This window comes from Musca autumnalis, unplaced genomic scaffold, assembly GCF_047663935.1.
Source record: "Musca autumnalis isolate F117 unplaced genomic scaffold, ASM4766393v1 scaffold_2, whole genome shotgun sequence".
NCBI classification, from domain to species: Eukaryota; Metazoa; Arthropoda; class Insecta; order Diptera; family Muscidae; genus Musca; species Musca autumnalis.
Window position 1 is genome coordinate 109,966,944 of NW_027411755.1, and position 22,069 is coordinate 109,989,012.

Here is a 22,069-nt window from a genome sequence, read left to right on the forward strand (position 1 = left end):
GGTTTGATAGCTGGATAACAAAACTTGAGAAAAATTTTGAAATTTTGAAATTTTACCATAGCGATTTTGACCTTGCAGATGAAGTTTGATGGGTTATATGTGTTCACAATTTTTGTTCTTTAAGACAAGAGCTACAACTTTGCCTCTGAGATAAATTCAAATTTCCTAACGATTTGGACGATATAGTCCTGACTAAATGACCCTTTTTACATCAAAGCCTCAAACCTTTGGAGGCCTATAACCGCGAAAGTTGATGAGATAGGGAAAAACGCCAAGACACGTGTCTTCTCCTTTTTGGTGCTCTATCACACTGTGGAGTCAGAATATGGTTAATAAAACATGACTCAAAAAATTACACACAGTGATATTAAACAAAAGTTACAAAAACCGAATATTTTTAACGTATAGAAAACAGGGTTAACCAATTTTTCGTTGTTATTCTCGCTTATAGGGTTTGGATCCGTGTTATATACATTTTTTAATAGCCACAGGACCAGCATTTTATAATGTATTTGGTAGTTTTGTTTATTGGGTATGTGCTTCTAAAATACTGAGGTGTTATTATTGGTAAAAGAATTATTGTATTATTATAGACATTCACTGTACATACATACATACATACACCGCTAAAAATATTTTATTGCAACTACAATTACTCTGGACGACATTTTTAAGCTTCTGGTTACAAAAAAATCGTAGGTACATTTACCGATATTCACATATAATAATTTTAAGACTCCCTGCCTTATACTTTTGTTCTCTGCCTTATGGTTTATTCTGCACATTTACACATTTTAATTATTCTCCTATTGGTTTCATTCATCATTATTTTACCCGCCCCATAGAGATTATATGTATATGAAATAGAAAAATAAGTTAAGAAGCCCACAAAAATAATTGAACTCTTATCTCGTTTTCAAGCTAGAGTGAATACGGATTTCAAAAGTGCAATTTCGAAAAAAACGCATTTTATGTTTTTATATCATATACAAAACACGACACCCATATCCCAGTCAATCTTGCCCCGATCGTTTGACCGTTTAGTCAACTTTTTTCATACACAGAAAAAAAAGCCACCCTGAAAATTTTGATTAAAAGCTTTATCACCATATTTTTGTCGAATGGTGATAAAATATTACGAATATATAGGGAAAATGTTTATCAAACATGAAAATGTTACAAGAAAGCGATCGATAAACGATTTCAAACAAAAAATTTATTGAAATTTGTTTATGGTTGGTTATTAATGAATTTCTGTTGTTAAAATGGGTTTCAACGTTTGTCGCATGTTCTCGCTCTCAAGAGCGAGAGAAAAAAACTTTTTTACGGCATAGATAGAGAGCGCGATACAACAATGTGCTGTGTTTTTTCATGAGAATTGAGTGTCGTTGCTATGTTTATGGGCATTTTTGCGGAATGGAGGAATGATGCGTTTGTTTGGCGTTTGGTTTGTTTATCTACTTGTGCTCGGGTGAAGGCTTGTATGTGTACAATAAGTTTCATACTGTTTTTTTATGAACCTAACAAACGAAGAGGGAAGGAAAAAATGGTACGAGTTCTCATGTTTTGTTCTGTTTGGTGGTTAAGTTAGGCAGATAATATTTTTTAACCGTCAGTTTGGTTAATTTTGGCAGTCTCTTTAAAGCAGTAGTTGCGTGTGGATCGGTAGCGCAGAAATAAATCAGTGGTTCTGTGTTTTCTTAAAGTAAAGGTGTCTTTCAAGTAAATTAAATTCCCAATACATTTTATAATTGAATTCACGTATCTGAAAAAGGAGAATAAGAATATTTTATTGGACAAAGAAGCAACCGCATGTGATATTGGTAATAACGTCAATACATTTTACATATTTGAAATATGTATGTAATATATTTGTAATTACAGATATCCATTTTTCCGCAGATGATGTGTTTTATTTCACAACTAACGAGAAGCGTTCAACGATGTTCCCTGTATTTTATATTTAAAAGTGATTTTTTTGTTTTCTTTTATTAAAATTGAAGTGTCGCACCAAATAATTATTTACTTCAGTTATTTATTATTCCATTCCGTTTTTCTTTCTTTCATCTGTTATTTCTTTTATTTCTTTTCATGTACCTATGTGTGTGCTGTTGCTTTTTGTTTGGCGTTTTTATGCGTTTTAATTAAGTAAATAACCACCACCACCATTTATAAATGTGTGTATGTATCTTTTTTGTGGCTTTTGGGTTTGTATTTAACAAAAAAAAAGCAACGAAATAATTGTAAATATGCACATTTTTTATCGATTGAAAAAAAATGCATTCAACAATTTTTTTAATCAAGAAAATATTTTGTTTTTATCACGCAAAATGTGGAATATTTTGATAAATATTTTTGTCAATATGTGAAATATTTTATCAGTTCAAGATAAACAAATTCGATAAATATTTTAGTCAATATTACAATTTTATTTTATCAAACCGTATTTTTACTTTGTGATCAAATAATTTTATCGAATTTTGTCAATATGACAATTTTTTTTATTGCCGGAAAATCGATAAATTTTTGGTTGAATCCATGGTACAATAAGGAAGGTAGAACAGGTTCGAAAAAACGATAGAAATTCAACCCTACACGTATGCCCGCTTCCTGTCAGAATTGTTATACTGGCATATGCAACAGGTCGCCCTTGTTTGTTTGATATCGTTTGTCATTTTATCCAAATCGTTAAAACAGCGCGAATATGAATGAAACATAAATATTTGTTTTCACATATACATCGAAACACTGTCAAAAACTTATTTTCGAATTAAGTTTGTTAAATATATTCTACAACGGCTCTGTAATTAACGAATTCATTGCAATTCATTTTGACTCTATTTTGAAAACATTTTTAATATTTTTAAAACAAACACATACACACACAAAATATAAACTTCACATTGACAAAAGTCGGTCACACTCAGAAAAAAAATTGAAATCAGATGTGAGCTCTGTTATACCTTTCTATTTATACCATGGTTGAATCTTTGAATTTCTTTATCAAATGGCTACAATTTTTTTTTCTGTGTATTTTCAAGTTGAGGTAACCCCTTAAAATACAACAACCTAAAAGTATGCTTTCAAAAGCAATATTAACATATAACAGAAAGTCAACACAGAATAGAATAATCACAAACATCAAAGTAAAAATCACAAAATAATATATGGGGAATTTCGAGTAAAATCGGACACTTTTGCAAAACGTGGTTTTTTTATTTTCTTTATTTTTTGCTCCTGCTCCTCAGCAAAACATTTCAGTATATTTTCAGAATTTTTTTTTGACTGACGGTTCCTTGAAAAAGGTCGAATTCTGTGAAAACTATATGCAAAGAAACACTCATAACTTCTTTAATAGTGGTTCAAATTTGTATTATCTGTTTTTTATCGGCTATCCAATAAAACAATATAAAAATTGCAGAGTAAGCTTGGGTGCAATTTTCGCGATTTACTATTAAAAATCAATTTTTATCAATGATTGTACTCTTCGATTTTCTTGAAAATTTTCTGTATTAAACTACGATACGAATAATAACTATTTTTTTCTTAATTTTTTAAAATTTGACAATATAATTTTTCCTGTATACCAGTGTAAAACAATTAGGTTCCCAGCAAAATGTTCGATGCCAAAGATGCCATTCAATTCATGGGTGCAAGTGACCTGGCATGTCATCTTTTTAGCATCTTCATCGATGAATTTTATATGAGCGTGGACCCCAAAAGATGCTACTCATTTTTGGATCCAAAGCATATCATTTACACCAATGCTTTGACATGTCATTATATTTTGGCATGTCATTTCCACCAATGCTTTGGCATGTCATTTTTACCAACCCTTTGCAATGACATAATCATTACGACGAGAGTTTTAACAACATCGGTTGTGATTTTGAGTCTCCGACAACATCAAGCCTATTGTAAATAATTAATCTTATATATCTAGAAAAATGTGTTTAAATAAAAACACAAAATTCATCTCTATTGGACAGATGGAATGGGTTCAAATGCTGATGAAAAGATCGGATCTTTCACGACTTCGTTTGAACCAATGCAAAAGATGCCATGAAATCACGTCATCGCATGGAACCCCTTCCTTCAAATTTTGCTGGGTTAGGTTAGGTTGATAAGGGGGGCGATACTAGATCACCACATGCCATGTGGACATACACTTAAGCCATAAGTAGGCCTGTTGTGCGCTCTAATTTTTTGGGTTATGGAGGATTATCTTTTTTTGACTTAGTCTAGGATCTCTGTCCTATTTACATAGTCTCTGATCTTTTTGAACTCGATTGTCCTAATTTGGTCGAGTCCTGGTATAATGTCATTCCCTAGTAACTGGGTTCTCAGATTTGTGAAGGCTTGACAATGGCAGAGGTAATGTTCCAACGTTTCGTCGTCCTCTCCGCATGCTCTGTATTCACTGTTTTCTGCACAACCTATTTTGTGCAGATGCGCTTTTAGACCTAGGTGACCTGTAAGGATTCCTGTCAGTCTACTAATATCTTTTTTACTAAGTAAAAGTAATTCTTTTGTTTTGTCCTCGTCTGGGTTTCCCCATAGGATATTTGTGTTTTTTCCCTTCTCTTCACTACTCCAGAGGGCTACATGTGCATTTTTTACCCATGTCTTTAGTTCTAGTCGCGTAGCTTTAAACGGCTTAGCGTTTTCTAGACTTACCGTGGGTTGCTCCTTGGCTTGTTTTGCCAAGGAGTTTGCTATTTCATTACCCCTAATCCCGGTATGCCCTGGTACCCATATAATGTTTACCTTACCGTGTTGAGAGTAATTATTTATAGATTTAATACATTCCAAGACAGTTCTAGATTTCACTGTCTTGGTTGATATAGCTCTAATGGCTGCTTTGCTATCCGTAAGGATATTTACAGTGGTAGGCCTTGTGTGAGTATCAAACCAAAGCAGACACTCTGTTATCGCCCGGAGTTCCGCCTGCTGGATCGTGTTATGATCCGGCAGACGGAGGGAGATTTCCGTTTCCGGTTCCATTATATAAAGACCCAGTCCGGTTCTCACCCCTAGCACAGCCCCATCCGTAAACCCACAGCTTCCAGCGGGAATCTGTGCTAGAGCTCCCCCGATCCACATGTCTCTGTCAGGTATTGACACTTCACACAAGGCTACTTCACTATGTATGGTATGTTTGGTGGCTCTTTTCGATCCACTCGATCATCGACTTTAGCCTTGCAGCTGCGATGGCTGCCTCATACCTTACCTAAATACCTATTGGTTGTACAAACAAAATTGTTTCTAAAGCCCTAGTCGGTGTGGTCCTCATTGCTCCGCTAATGCTTAGGCAGCATGTTCTTTGGACCTTTTGCAATATTTCCATATTGCATTTTTTGTCCATGGCTGTCCACCATACCACAGACGCGTACGTTAGAATTGGTCTAATTACGCTTCTGTATATCCAGTGTATCATCCTAGGATTGAACCCCCATTTTGAGTCTATCGCCCTTCTGCAGTTTGACAAACATATTTGGACCTTGTTGGCCCTTTCTTGTATATGGTCTTTCCATTTAAGTTTCCTATCCAGAATTACTCCTAGATATTTAACTGTACAAGAGATATTTAATGTCTTATTTAGAATAACTGGTTCCTCGTAGTGTCCCATTTTCGTTTTCCTAGTGAATAGACATAATTCTGTTTCTTCCGGGTTGACGTTCAGACCTCTCGGCCTGGCCCAGTTAAAAGCAATTTTTAGAGCCGTTTCTGCTCTTCGACAGAGTTGATTAGGATTCTTTCCCCTCAGAAGTATTATAACGTCGGCTGCGTAGCAGACTGGGTCAAATCCTTCTTCGGTTAGGGTCCTCAAGAGACTGTTTATGGTGGTAACCCACAACAGAGGTGAAAGTCTCCCTTCCTGTGGCGTTCCTTGTCCAACTTTGTCTCTTATTTTCACGTCGTATAGCCCGCAGCTTATCCATCTATTCCTTAGCATGTGGTTTATCCAGTTCCTTAAGGCCCTGTCTACCAGAAACTCGTCTAAGGAGTGGATAAGTGTCTCGGTGCTTACGTTATTGAAAGCGCCTTCGATGTCGATGCATACAGTAAGTGTGTACATTTTCATTTCGAAGGTTCTTTCTATGTGGTGTACTACCTCATGCAATGCGGTTTCCACTGATCTGCCTTTAACGTATGCATGTTCTTTGAATTTAAGCATATCGTTGGGGATCTTACTCTTTATGATGGTGTCGACTGTCCGTTTGAATTTAAGCATATCGTTGGGGATCTTACTCTTTATCATGGTGTCGACTGTCCGTTTGAATTTAAGCACATCGTTGGGGATCTTACTCTTTATCATGGTGTCGACTGTCCGTTCGAATTTAAGCATATCGTTGGGGATCTTACTCTTTATTATGGTGTCGACTGTCCGTTCCATTGTTTTGAGTAAGAATGAAGTTAAACTTATCGGTCGATAAAATTTTGGTGTTGCATAACTTGCCTTGCCAGGTTTGGGTATAAAGACTACCCTTACCTCCTGCAAGGCTATAGGAGTGTATGCAAGTTTTAAGCATGCATTGAAGATCCCCACCAGTTTGGACGCAATAATGTCCACTTCCCTCTGTAGTAAAGCCGGGAAGATCTGGTCTGGTCCAGCTGCTTTATATGGTGAAAAGCTTAAAATGGCTTGTTGGACCATTAAGCTGTCGATCTTTGTTGCCTCTTCCGATGAGTTAATACATTCCGTCGATGCCCCAGTGTTAACCATGGTATTCTGCGGGAAGTGCGTTTTCATCAGAAGGCCTAGAGTTTCTTCTGTTGTTTCAATCCTTTTTCCATTTCCATCGACCAATTGCTCGGTCTGTGTATGGGTTTTAGATAGAAACTTTTTAATCTTTGAAACGTCATTTACCCTACCCACCTGTTCGCAGAAAAGCTTCCAGGAGTTTCGTTTGGCGTTTCTTGCTATTTTGTTGTATTCCTTTAATTTTGCCTGTTAGTTGTCCCAGAACACAGCTGCTTTTTTACGTTTGGCCCTATTATAAAGTCTGCGGACCTCCTTGCCTTTATTCCGAATTTCCCCTGTCATCCAGGGGTTTTCGTAGGCGGATTTCCTCTCTCGAAGGGGACAACTTTCCTCGAAAGACTTTACTAGTGCCTCAGTTAACTTTAGGACATCTCTTTCTATGTTCTCCTTACTTAGGCATTCCTCATCTGGTTGCCCAAGTCTTTATTTTACTCGTTTTCCAAACTTAGTCCAATTTGTTTTGGATTTGTTTCGGAAGGTTATCGGGTTAGGCGATGGCCTAGCTATTTTAAATATAATATACTTATGGTCTAAGAAGGAGTGTTCCTCCAGGACCCTCCACTCGTGTACCTCGTTTATTAAATTTTCTGAACATATCGTTATATCTAGTACTTCCTCCCTAATTCTATTAACAAAGGTTGGCGTATTCCCGGTGTTAAGTGTAATCAGGTCGTTAGTATTTAAGTAATCTATAAGGGCTTGACCCCTTTTGTTAGTGTTAGTACTACCCCACGAGATGTGGTGAGAGTTAGCATCGCTACCTACTAGTACTTCGTTACCTGTTTGCTTTATCCTTATCACCAGTTGCTGCAATTCCGACGAAGGTGGTAATGTCGGGGAGTCGAACGGCAGGTATAATGATGATAGGTATATGTTACCATTCCCCTGCTTCAATAATGTGACGTCCGACGATGACAACTCTGGAGAAAAAAGAAAGCATAAGTTTTTGTGGCATATAATGCAGGTCATCGGTCGGGATCCCGTATGTGCGAAAAAATTTGATAATTTATATGGTTAAGTCCAGAAACCTTGTTTTTTATGGTCCAAGGTTCTTGGATTAAACCAATACGTATATTACTTTAGTTATTTTGTCCATCAGGGCTAGTGTTGCCGTTTCGCTTCGATGGAGGTTGATCTGGATGACCTCAATCATTGGTCCTCCAGTAGGTTGGCTTCTTGGGAGTCGCTAATTTCGTCTGATCCTCCCTCCTGTAAGCCTTTTGGTAGGTTGACCTCCTGGTTGTTTGGTTTGGCAATCTCCTCGTCACCAACTCTTGCCTTTCCAATTTTGAAGAAGACCGAGTTCGAGACGAAGAATGCCTTGCCCTTGGTTTTGACGAGCCCGGCTAGCGAGAGATCGTCGATCCCCATCACAAGGAGAGTGCCGTCTTCCTTCTCCTCCCTGTGGAAGACCTCCCATCTTTCAACCTTTAGGGCCTCGTTTTGTACGCCAACGACCTCGAGCATGCGCTCCGTCTCGAGCTTGCAGCCATACCCCTTGACGTACACCGATGCTTTGGTTAGATGAGGAATTTCGTCTTTCCTCACCAGTTTTAGTCTGCCACATTCCCATGGAGTTGCTATACTGCTGACTACCTCCTCGAGAGCTGCAGAGTTTGCGTGTGAGTCCAGTAGTGGGATTCTGTAACTCATTTTTGCTGTTACCGACAAAAATCGGTAAAACTAAATCGCAAAATTATGACTAAAAACATAAAGAAAAGTTGGCATCACTGTTTGTGTCAGTAGAGGCTAGCGACTACTTTTTATTCATCGTTAACTTACCGAAAAATTTCGTTAATTATCGAAATTATAAGCATTTTAATTTTACCGACAATTATCGATAACAGCAAAAATGAGTTAAAGAATCCCACTACAGGTGGTACAATAGGAGGTCCCCCCTTGGCTCACAGCAGTTTATTTTTATTGAGACTCGTCTTTGCGTCCTTCCAATATTTTATCGTGGATCGATTTCTCGATCTCCGATAAGTACTCTTTGTGTAGCCTTCCAGATCCTTTACTAGTATCGATTACTGCGTAGCACAGCTCGTCCTTGCAGTATATCTTGGCTACCTTGGCGTCAGTCGATGGCGGCTCCGTTCCGGTTTCAGCGTCCATCTTTCTCTTCTGGGTGGTAGTAGGCTTCTTTACTGAGTCCTTGGCCACCGCAGAAGATTCCGACGTCGCGCTCATCTTCTTTTTGTCAGAAGTCTCAATTGAAGGATCCTTTTGGCAGTCTCCTTGGCTTTTGTCCTGACCAGGTTTGTCCTGGGCAATTGAAGGTGGGAAGCTCTTTTTCTTCTTACTGGGTTTTGCCACGTTCTGCTCCTCAGAAGACCTTATCCTCTTTGCCGCTTCCGAAGAAGTGGAGGGACTGTCTGTGGCAACCTTTGAAGCAGCCAGCTGTTGTTCCTTCTTTAGTTTAGCCTGGTTCCTCTTATATTTCTTCCTTTGGGCCCCAGACCACTGCACTCTTTTCGTCGTGAGCTTTGCGATGCTCTCGCTCACTTCCTCTACCATATTGTGGACTTCCTCTTTCATTGGATTTTCCACAACGGTGGTGTTCGTTTTGCCGCAGCTATCGGATTCGGAATCAGGGTCGCTACCAGATAGTTGGGTTAAGTTAATCCTCCCCCTAGGTTGTGTACTTGTAGCATTACCTTCGACCACAGATGCCAAGGCACCCACATCTATGGGATATTGCTCACGATCGCATGATATCCACGGGGTGTGACTCGTAGGCAGATCACTGCTCCCCGCCGGCACTGGGTTTATTAGGCCCTGCACCGTAACTTTTTCTTCTTTTTTCCCTCCATATTTGTTTTTTGTTTTAGGGGAACACCCCCATAGTCAGTTTTTTGTTTGCGGGAAACTCAAGGTTTCCAGAGGTGGATAATCCCACCCCTCTGCCCCAGACCCACCATGCAATAGGTATTGGACAGAGTGGTACGACCATCCTCCTCCCCCTATCCGCCGGTGGGGACGCGCCCGTTAGGAGAACTAACAAACTCCCGCGGGAGGTTGTAAAAAAAAAGTAAAAAAAATTGCACTTTAAAACATTTGTTGTTTTATTTAGGAATTTATCTTAAACATCTTAAAAATAGCTTAATTTTTCGATTTTGAAAATGGATTAGCAACTATTGTACCAGCATTAGTGGATATTACTGAATCAAGTTTTAGCCATTGCATATCTCAAATTCAAATTCTCTTTCGTTTTAAATAATAATCTTCTGAAGAAAATATCACTTTATTATTTGGTAGATTATTCGACTCGGCTGTTAATTTCAAAATCAAAAAATTTACCGGTATGTTTAAAATAAATTCCTAATTAGAACACCAAAAAATTTTTTAAATATATAATTTTTAATTTTTTGGTAAAAGTAACAAATGGGTGCCACCGTGGTGCAATGGTATGCACACCCGCCTTGCACGCTGAAGGTCGTGGCTTCGATTCCCCGGCCAGTCAACATCAAACACTTTTCAACGGTGGCAAAATACCCCTCAGTAATGTTGGCGACATTTTGTGAGTATTTCAGCCTTGTACAACTTCTTACAAGTGGTGTCTTAGACACGCCGCACTATAGGTAATTTGCCCAGTTTTTGAGGCAAAAAGTCGATTTTGCAACTTTTAATAATAATATTTTTTTAGTTGGCATTGAAAAAAGAACATGTCAAAATTTATTAATATGAATGATATTTTTCAAAATAGCGTCATTATCGCGGTTTAAATTGCAGTCAAACTGAGAATTTAGAAGAAGAAATAAAAAAATATATATTGAAAGGCATATTTCAATGTATTTAAAACCGCGGAAAAATAAACCAAATATAAATATAAGTAAAATGGAATAGATTGGCAATTGCGAGAGGAATTTATTTAATATATAATATAGCTTGAACATTTTGGGTAGCGACAAAAAAACACATAGAATCAGAAATAAATATTTTATTTTTCTTAAACTCACTTCATATAGACTTATACTAAATTGGCCGTGTTTGGCCGTGATTTTGCCACCTAGAACACATTACTGAAAGTCTTCTGCATTGGTATTACTAGGTTTCAAAACCCGATTTTGCCCGTTTTTTGATATTTATGAAATTTTATTAGGTTACTTCTCAATAAAAAGTCCTAAAATTGTGGAAGTTTGGTTTGAGGAAATAAACAATACATGTAAAAAATATTGTTGTTTACAATTTCATTGCAAGCAAAATAAGTAATGGCGACAAATTGTTCGGTATATCCGTGGTTTTCTATAAACGGTGCGGCAGTAGTAAGCTTTATTTTATGTCTCTATTACATATTAATCATTGATACGGTTTAAGGGAGTACTAAACTCGTCTTTATTAGCGTATATTCAAACAATATACAAAACTATGGTAACAATTCATTGGAAAATCTACTCGCGGGGACAAAATTTTTGTTACTTACTGCCGTGATCGTTTTCAACAGTTTGTTGTGTATAAGAAAACTAATGAAAATTGCATTGGAAAAAATAGCTTTGTTCGTTATATACGTAGTTGCTTATAACCGTTGTTCGTTATATCCGAATTTATCTGTAAAAATCTTTGTTTTATCTCACGTCAATTGTCTACAATCGTTGATTAAAATGTTTGTTTTGTAATGTTACACTATAATTAGGCAGTTGTTCAACCGACAACGATGGACGTGTGATAAGTAGGGCTAGAATGTGGAAACAAGCTAGCAAGCTCGATTATAAGCGAGTTTTAGGGTTTCATAGTGGTGAGCGAGTAGTACTTTGTCGATTAAAGACAAACTACGAGCAGTGAAACGATTCCTCGCCAGCCAGCAGTGTGAATGTCCAACGATAAACTAGTTGAAACATCTCTTTTATTTACATGGAGTGTATAACTATTGGAATTTCCATGAGCAAGAAAATAGTAAGTAATTTCCTCACCGTCTGCGGGCCAACTGCCTAACGACGAATTAAACGATTCTTCTATCGCACATTAAGTCGATAATTTGTAGACAATTGACGTGCCCCACGGTTTTATTTTAGTCTAGTCTATGCATATGTTTATAATTCCCACGACTGTATCTATTTTATTATTTTTTGGTTTTTAGTACATTTATCTTAAACATTGCAATGTATGTTTAACATAAAACCGTTTAACTTAAAAAGTTTTTTTACCTATTTTTATTTTCTAGTTTTTATTTCGCATTCTGTTTAATTCATTTAGTGCTTCATTATTGCAAGGTTTCTTGCCCGTTAGTTTATTGCAGTCCCACTCCTCCATACGTAGTCCCTGCAAAGATCTTACTCTAATAAGAGCCACGTAGGCTTGACCTTCTTTAAACAGTTTCGCACCTAAGTATACGACTGCGTGATCCACAGTGCTGCCCTGCATTTTATGTATTGTAGAAGCCCATGATAGTATTAAAGGCAACACACATCTGTATGTATCGCTCCCGTTGTATTGTTAACCTGGCTTCATATTCTTCAGGTGTTTCTGACGCTATCATCTGTGTGTATCGCTCACGTTGCTTTGTTAACCTGGCTTCATATTCTTCAGGCGTTTCTGACGCCGTCATTTGTGTATATCGCTGACGTTGCTTTTTTAACCTGGCCTCATATTGCTCAGGTGTTTTTGACGCTAATTGTTCCCGTCGTTTCTGTAATCGACTATTTCTATCACCTTCACTTTCTTTAGCTCGTTTTGCTTTATACTTTTCTTTCGCTTTTTGAAGCCTTCGTTTACGTTGTGTTGCAGTTTCTGTTTTATTTGTGTTTGTATTTTTAACATTTTTTTTTACCATTTTGTTCCCACGAGTAATGGACATTTAAACGGTCGAAAATTTTTTTATATTTTTTTACCATTTTGTTCCCACGAGTAATGGACATTTAAACGGTCGAAAAATCTTGACTTGGGTGGTGGATTCAGGCTGGATTAATCACCATTTAGTGGCTGCGCCCATCTTAAATATTGAGGTTGTATAGTGCACTGTATTCTTCTTGTCAAGCCCTTTTATTTGATACCCATATTGGTGGGATTGATAAAAAATTGTTATCAGCCATTTGGTAGCGGCGGCGGCCATCTTAGATTTCAATTTTGCATAGTAAATTGTATTCTACTTGTTGAGACCTTTCATTTGATACCCATGTTGATGGGATTAATAAAACCTAAGTTATCCGCCATTTTGTAGAGGCCGCCATCTTGGATTTTAATTTTATATAGTACATTGTATTCTACTGGTTGAGCACTTTCATTTGATACCCATATTGATGGGATTGATAAAACCTACGTTATGCGCCATTTTGTAGCGGCCGCCATCTTGGATTTCAATTTTTTTATAGTATGTATATTGTATTCTGCTTGTTGAGCCTTTTCATTTGATACCCATATTGATGGGATTGATAAAACCTACGTTATCCGCCATTTTGTAGCGGCGGCCATCTTGAATTTATAATGATAATGAATAAACATAATTGTATTGTCACCAAAATCCAAAGTGTATACAAAATTTCAGATTAATCGGTTGACAGGAAGAGGGTCAAATTTGAATTACTAAATTTGACCCAAGAATAAATCGACGCCTCCAAACAATAGTATGCTAAGTCGACTTAGCATGTTTTCAAGTTCTTTACATTTTTATATTTAATGTCCTTTAACTCAGATTCTGTCAAATTTTGGTAATAATCGGACAATCCGAACAGAAGTTATAAACAAATATTTACTTAGCATACTGAAGGTCAAGGAAATTTCCAAACTTTTAGAGCTTGTCCTGCAAAACTCACTGTTCAGAATTAGCAAACTATTATCTGGAGGTGTCGAACGTCCTTTAACTTAAATTCTATCAAATTTTGGTAATGATCGGTCAATCCGAACAGAAGTTATAAACAAATATTGACTTAGCATAGTACTGAAGTTCAAAAAAATTTCCACACTTTGAGAGCTTCTCCTGCAAAACTCACTTTTTAGACTTAGCATACTATTATTTGGAGGTGTCGAAATAATAAAACAAACGGGGTGAGCTAAATAAAACCATTTAAAAATAGTAATTATTCGAATCCCACTACCTAATAGGACTTACAATTTTTGTACAGTCGAAATCGCTTATAACGTCGGTCAAGGGACCGGCCAAAACCGGACGCTATAAGCGATAGTCGTTATAAACGATATTTATAAATTTATTTATTATGTATAGTGACATTTGGGTATAAATATGTTGTTTAATTAAGTAAATAAATAAAATCAATTCAATTTTTTTAGTTTTTCATTCTATAAATGACAAAATAATAAAAAATAACGATATTAAATTCATTCTTCAGCAGATCGCCTTCAAAATATCACCTTTAAATAGGATATGGTTCTATTTCTAAGAGTCTGTTATTTTAGTTTGTGCTTTTGAATTCCGACATAAGTTTTAAATTTAACTCAGATCTGAGTTTTGAAAGGGTTTCGAAAACACATTTTTGTTTGTAACATCTTCTGAGTAAATACATTTTTGAAGAGTTTCTACAGCTAGACACGCCTCTGACAGTTACAGCATTTGAAACTCTGTTCATTAGAATTGCCTCCATCTAAAACTTCCAATTATGTCGTCGTCATTATATAAGTAAGATGTGAAAACTTTGTTATCGATGGCAAATAATTCATGAATATCTTCTACGTGTTGGGAGAAATTAGAACGAAGATAAATGTCTTCAGAAACTTTTAAAGGTCCATTAACAATCCCGCAGGATGAAGAAAATGATCAATGACAGAAGACGTTATATTTTTCCATGATTCATCTAACACTAACACGGCATCCAACACATTTAATTTCGTACTTTGATCCTTTTCTATTCTTGACAGGATAGTGGATATTTGCTTATCCGGCAATGCTATTTTAATGATTATATTCCACCTTGGTCCATGGGTTGTAAAACAGATGTGACATTGGGTGACAAATATTCAAGCTTAATTGACTTGAGACCGCCATCTTTGAACATGTTGTGCGTAAGTTTGGTATTTTGTTGTTGTTTGAGTTTGAAAAAATATACATACAACAAATTATTAAGAGACAATTTCCTTCTTCGTATGATTCGACGTTATAACCGATAGCAAAATTCAAATATTTCACAAAAAACCGACGTTACAACCGATATGACGCTATAAGCGATGACGTTATAAGCGACATTTATTTGTGTGCAATATAAAGGGCAGAAATTCGGGACTTTTGGATTTCGTCGCTATAAGCGATATGACGTTATAAACGACGACGTTATAAGCGATTTCGACAGTAATTAATTGTACTTTAATACAAAAAATTTCAATAAAATCGAAGAGTACAATTACACTGTGCGACAGCAAAAAAAATGACAACGAAAATCGAGTAGATTATGAAAGTAGAGCTAAAAATATGAGACACGTATATCGGTGTTTTTAAAGTTTACGTCGGAAAGTAACCAAAATAGGCGGGGCAAGTTCCGCCCATTTTCAATTTTTTCGAAGTATTCTAGTTTAGATATCTTGGAATCCTTGCATTTCAGGTATATAGTGTCTTTGGCAAGTTTACTAAGGAGGGTGTGGGAAATATTTTTGTTAAAAATTTTAACCCTCATGCGGTTCAATAAAGGGGTCTTTTTTGTCCTTTTTTCGAAAATCTTTCAAAAACTCATTAAAAATGTGATCGTATCAAATCCGAATATTCTACAAAATAGTTCGCCATAAAATTCTACTATAGGTCTCAGAATACACCAAACCTGTAACTCTTGTCTAATCGCCAGGAATCTCTAAAAATGAAAAACACGTTTTAGGGTTATTCCAAATTGTCCCACAAAACATAATTTTAGAGAGATGGTGTCAGAGACAAAAATATTCTTCGTCAAATTTCACCAAAGGCTACCAAAGAAATGAGATGTCTATTTACATTCTATAGCATTAAACTATCAGTATCAATTTTGCTGAAAAACATGAAAATATTTCCCAATTTTTTTGATGAAAATTTTGTCCTTCTTTTTTCTAGTTGATACATGGAAGTAATATAAAACTTGGTTACAGGTGAAAAGCGTCAAAGGATGAAAAATTCTACACAAAATTTCACTATGAGTTTCAAAATAAACGATAAATCTATGTACACCATTTCCTTAAAAAAATTAGATTACAAGTTTATATATATTAGGATGAAATTATATGTTTTAATTTTGGACTGTTAATTTTACATAATTCCATACTGGATCAAAATCTAGCAAAATCCTTTACTTTTTGGGAATATTGTTTAAGAAAGAAATGTTCCAAATGAAATTTAATTTTGAGTCTCTGAATAAAAGAAATCTGTAACCATAACATATAACATATTAGGGCCATATTTTCCAATTTTCATACAGATTGTCGTTGTGATTGAAAAATATAAATATCTTATTGATGGTTTTTCGTTATAAATTCATACAGAAGATTTTGTGCGTTCAATTTAAACAGCTTTAAAACATTTGTGGTGAATATATATTTGAAGAATATAAAAAAACCCAGATCGGACCTGCCAAAATTGCAAAATCCCGTACTTTATAAAATGGTAAAAGTCGTAAAAGTTGTAAAAGTCGTAAACGATTTTCATATAAATTTTGTGTACGGGAACGCAAAATGTGTAAAAGTGGTAAAAATTTTAAAAACTTTTTAGTTCTGGAACAGAGCTATAGGTGTCATATGGGCTCTCACATGCACAATTTGCTGTGGTCCAAAAAAACTACAATGATGGGACTCACTCCTACTTTGGTGGCATTTACGGAATTAACACTAGCATTTGACATAAATAGCTGTATCATGAATGACCATAACGAACCCAGTTAGGACTAGAAATATCTAGCCACATTGCCTACAAAGGGACATTACAAACATGCCAAAATTACGTCAGGAACATCATTTTTTCTATTGGAATCAATGACAAAACAACTGAAAACGATAGGGAACCTATTATTCCACCATACTGATTACTAAAATGGCATAAAAAGCGTAACACTAGGAAATTATTAATGGATTATTGTGGTGCATCATTTTTAATGCTCAATTTAAAAGTGTCCATTTTTTATTTTTTGGGAAAATTTTAGTATAATGGTACTGTAAACGGAATATTTTTGTATGCCATCTTTAAGACAACTTTTAAGCCTATAAAATGTTTTTTTGAATCGTTAAAAATCTCAACGTGATTCCAAGTTATCAACGCTTAAATTTTTATTTCACGTTGCATCTATTTCAGGTTGCATCATTTTCAGTGACAGTCACTGTATTGGTAGTACTCATAAGAATACATGTGTTCTACTTTTTTTACCACACACGCGTTGGGTATACGGACTTATTTAGGTATGCGCCTTTCGCTTTAATAAGGTAAAATAAAAAAGATTTTTCTCTATCTGGACAAATATTAAAGAAGTAATGAGTATTTATTTCTTTGCGTATAGTTTTTACAGAATGGGCTTTTTCATGGTGCGATATCTCTCCCGTCAGTAAATAAAAATTCTGAAAATATACTGAAATGTTTTGCTGAGGAGCAACAGCAAAAAATTAAGGAAATCAAAAAACAAATTTTGCAAAAGTGTCCGATTTCACTCAGAAATCACCATATCTATTTTTTACACGATCACAAAATTTAATTTGCCTTTGCATCTACGATCTTTTCCGTCGAGACAAAAATATTTTTTAAATATCTATCGTCATTAGTTGTCTCAAAACTAGCTCACTGAAAAAAGATTCTGCAACTACAACAAAAACAATACGTTCTCCAATTTATTTACTTGATTTTTTTATTTTTTTATTCCAAAAAGTGATAATTGAGGAAGGAAAATGTGTTTTTTTTTACAATATGTTCCATTTTCGCCCTAAGGGGTGTCTAGTCACATTTGTAGGGACATTGGCTTCATTATCTCGAATTTATTACAGAAAATAAAATGTTAGAAACAGAATGGCCTTTAATTTGATTATAATATGACTCCGTTCCAGAGATATGGCTCGCCGAATTCGCCAAATAGCCGAGGCCTCAGTGGCTCGTGTTAACATCTTTCAATTGTCAATTGTGCAAATCGAAACATTTTAGTGGGTTACCGCCAAAAAAATTCGACATCGATTTTTAACACACTTAGCGCCAGGAATTTTTTTCTTGAAAATGTAATTTTTTTGCTTTTCAAAATAGTCAGACTTAATCCCATAGTCGTTGTTTTAATATTTTTTTAAAACAACTTTAATTTATTAGTGGAAAAAATTGGCGATGTTTACCAAGCAGTACGGCAGGGAATTTAGTTTTATTTTAATTTCTAAGCATTTTTGAAATAAATAACTTGTTTCTTAAAACTTATATCAGGAATCATGTGTTCTTTTAAATGGACAGTGGCAAAATTTACTATATAATATTTTTCATCGTAGACACTATTAAGCGGTAAGTTTACTTTATCCATAGCCATAAAAACAAATCTTACAAAAAATTGTGAAAATCGGATCTAGCTATCTAGAGATCAAAATGCCTAAAATCGGCCTATCGGAGCTATACCAGAATCTGATCCGATTTTCACAACTTTTTGTGGGATTCGTTTTTAGCCACAATAATTAACTGGTTAAAAATGTTCATCGATTGGATGCGGATTTTATAGAATGAAAATGTACCTTTAGCCCCATAAAAATTGCTATGGGAACCCCTCTGGTGGCATGGGTTAACGTTTACCGATCGCCATAAAATTTCTCAAAAAAAAAAAAACAATCAAATTAGGTTTGCTATTTCCACAATAAAATTCTTTTTAATTTTCACAAACATAAATCATCGAATAATTAAAACAGCTGATTTATTGTTTGCAGGAAGAAGAAGAGTTGAAAGTGCTTGCTAGAAGAAAATTGTCCAGCAAGAATTTGCAAACTCTCACTCTCTTTTGCTGGCTTTTTGTGTTAACAGACGACTTCCAGCAACAATTGGTACAAATTGTTGCAAGTTTTAGGGTAACCAGACAGACCTAATATCTATCTAAAAAAACTGGCAAAAGTTGCACCCAAGCCTAATGCTAGGTTTACATTTACGAACTCGATTTCGTAAATGTAAACTTACTCTAAGAGAGTGAATACAAAGATAGCATTCTATTCTCCTACCCACCATACCATTGCCGAATTGAAAACGATTCATTTGTCGCTCAGTTTGTGGCAGGAAAACCTTCGAATTCGAATATCGTTAATAATATTATTAGCGAATGAAAGATGATAGTTTTTACGATAGTGCCGAAAAAGCATTTTTGGCGGACATGACATGTTTAACTTTATCTGACGTCTCTTAATAGTTCTGTTATGTACCTTTGTAATGTTTGCGATTCAATGTGTGTAACTGTTTATAAACATTGTTGTCTTGTATTTGTAACCTAGCCATATGTTGGGTTTATTAGGTGTGTACGATAACTTCGCATGTGAAAAGTACTTGCAAGCACTCAGTAAGTTCTCAGTAACCTCTCCCCACCAATTTTACTCTCTCGAACAAAAAATTTGCAGATTGTTATCGAACAGCAATTTGCAAAAACTTGCAAGAAGTCAGCTGATTTGATAAACAAGAAGAAGAAGTTGGCGGAGAAGATTAAATAAAATAAATAATAAAATAAAAAAAATAGTCACCACAAACTACAAAATAATTTATTTCACTTACATTATCGTTTTACATAATTTATTTAATATTTTTCCCCTTTTTTATTTCTATTTATTTTAATAACCAAACGTTTGTTTATGTTTTTGCCAAGAAGCCCGCGGCAAAACATTCGAATTTAAATCAGCTGATCAAACTTGCAAGTTCTTACAAGAAAAATGTTCCTTGCAAAAACTTGTAAACAAAACTCTCCAAAACTCTCCAATATTATCTCACAATTGTCTCCAAATTCTCCCTCTTTTACTTTGCAAGTTTGTTATCGAACAGCATTTTGTAAAAGTTTGTGCAAATTTGCACAAACTTTTGGGTTATCGTACAGACCTATTATCACTTCTTGTTTATATTATACCTAGCATTTATATCGAAAATATTTGAAAAAAGCAAATGGGAATTTTATACGAACTACATAAAATTATTTTTTAAAACTAAAAAAATTCCGAAGTAAAAAAATTTTTCTCGTAACATTTTTTCATGTGAAGAAAGAATATTCGCCAAATGTTCGAAAACGATATCGTTTTTAAACTTTTGACGAACAAAAGAATAATGTACTTGTGTACACCCGAAAAACATTTGCCAATTCTTCGAATGTGATATCGTTTTCGAAAGTTGTGCCGAACATTCGAATAATATCCGCAATTGGTATGAGGGGTATTTCTACAGGACAAATATGACAGTATGTTTGCTGGCATCTGATTGGTTTTATACCAGAATGCGGCACCTCGTTACTCGCGAGCAAGCAAAGAGAGCTTCTCTCTCCACTCACTAATTGAAAAACCAAGAACTGACAACAGTGTTTGCTCAAATTGTTGTTGTTGTGTGCCGAATGCTGTTTTATACGTTGATTTTATTTCTATTTTACCTTTTCCATAATAAATTGCTAACAATGGATGACTACCGTAACTTCAGTTGCTTTATAAATGGCTAAAGCATCCTATTCCATATCGCTTCGATACAGAATTAATCTGAAGTATTGTATTGCAAATTGAAGATGTTGCGCTTTTTAAATGGTCCACAGGATAATAACTGATGCAGTTTGTAAATTTTGCAACTGAAAAGGCTATTTTAAAGACGTAAAAGCATATTTTCTTATTTACATAGTAATTTACAATAAATTAACCTTATTCTACATTTAGTACATTGTTTTGAATTGTATTTCGAAATAATGTTGGCAGGATTCCGCTTAAGTAGTCCTTTCTCTAAATGTGCATATTTGCATAATGTCCATTTGCAATCGGGTGTCCACCAACTTCAACTTCCTTGACAGGCTGCATTCTGTCATAGAAAAAAAGCGATCCTATCGTAACAGCAAAACAACTAATAGCACAAGATACTAAGAGTCCAGTCATCGAGAGATTTCTCACAATAAGTACATAATACTATAAAAGAAAATAACGTTAAAATTGTATTATTTCTACTGTATTGAAGACAATATTAATTTATAAACTTACATGAATAATGACGAATACGGCTGTCCACGAAACAAAATGGAGTAAACCAAGTAATTTGAATTGGGTCTGCAAATAAAAATGTTTTTTTAAGAATTTTCAATAAATATACAGCAAAAATTTAGGTGTAATTTCAGCCGCAATATAGAATTTTAGAAATCATCTGTAATTTTTAATAGATACCCAGCAAAATGTTCGATGCCAAAAATCCTATTCAATCATGGGCGACAGTAATCTGGCATGACTTTTAAGTGAGTCACTTGTGAATTTTATATGAGCGTGACCCACAAAAGATGTTATTCATTTTCGGATCCCTAAGCATGTCAAAAGTGGTTGTTGAAAACATTTTTCATAGCATTTTCATCAATTCTTTGACACAGATTGAAACCGTGGTCGTGATTTCAAGTCTCCGACAACATGATTTTATATGAGCGTGACCCACAAAAGATGTTATTCATTTTCGGATCCCTAAGCATGTCAAAAACTAAATCTAATCTCATTAGATCGATGGAATTGGTCCAAATTCTGATGAAAAGATAGTATATTTCACAATTGCCTTTGAAACAATGCAAAGGGTCCTAATGCATCGCCCCGCCGGGGATAACAATCTTGGCGCGATGCGGGGGCTAGACGTCACAATCCTCTCATTTAACTTCTTGTAGTGTTGAACTGGGAGGCCGACCAAAGGTTATCCACTCTCTGTCACGCACCAACACAGTGCGCTCGAAACTCATAGTGCATCTCTGGACTGAGTGACACATATTTGGGTAGCGATCTCCTACCAAAGTAATGGTGAGATCCCTTAACACCGGGGTGTTATGCGACCTCATGCCTATCGGTGTTCCAAGGTTTGCAGTTAGGGTACCAACTGTATTCGAACGGAGCCTCGCTTGATACCTGGGAACCTCAGCGAGTAGTTAGCGCCCTAGTCATGGTAGTGGAGGGCTATGCCATGGCTGTCCTCAGTTCCCCCATAAACTCATATTCTTATGGATAATCAATTAAACAAACAAAAAAAACCGTCAAGAGAACGACACTGGACAGTGTTAGCGACGCCATTAATAAGCAGAGCAGGGAATAGCTCGAGCTCCTGAGGGATAACGAGAGTCTCCGACTAAGTCAGGAGAGCCCCCCTCCATTGGACTGGGAGAGTTGGGCGGATGATGAGATGGATATTACAATTATCCCATCTCAATCATCCATCGCTACTCTCTCTTGTGCCCTGGAGAGCTCCAGGGGGCTGAAGTGTCGGTCGGTTCC

The 22,069-nt window shown here is 35.7% G+C and overlaps 1 protein-coding gene across 3 annotated transcripts in view; it reads right to left on the reverse strand.

Moving 5' to 3' along the window:
• Positions 1-20,424: 20,424 nt before the first annotated feature.
• Positions 20,425-22,069, reverse strand: part of LOC141394454 (facilitated trehalose transporter Tret1) — a 39,445-nt gene continuing 37,800 nt past the window's right edge. For all 3 annotated transcript variants that reach the window (XM_073968818.1, XM_073968819.1, XM_073968820.1), the window contains 2 exons: positions 20,813-20,878; positions 20,425-20,740 (listed from right to left, as the gene is read on the reverse strand). In XM_073968818.1, the coding sequence (XP_073824919.1) occupies positions 20,561-20,740; positions 20,813-20,878 (246 nt within the window). In that variant the 3' untranslated portion in view covers positions 20,425-20,560. The remainder of the gene's footprint in view (positions 20,741-20,812; positions 20,879-22,069) is intronic.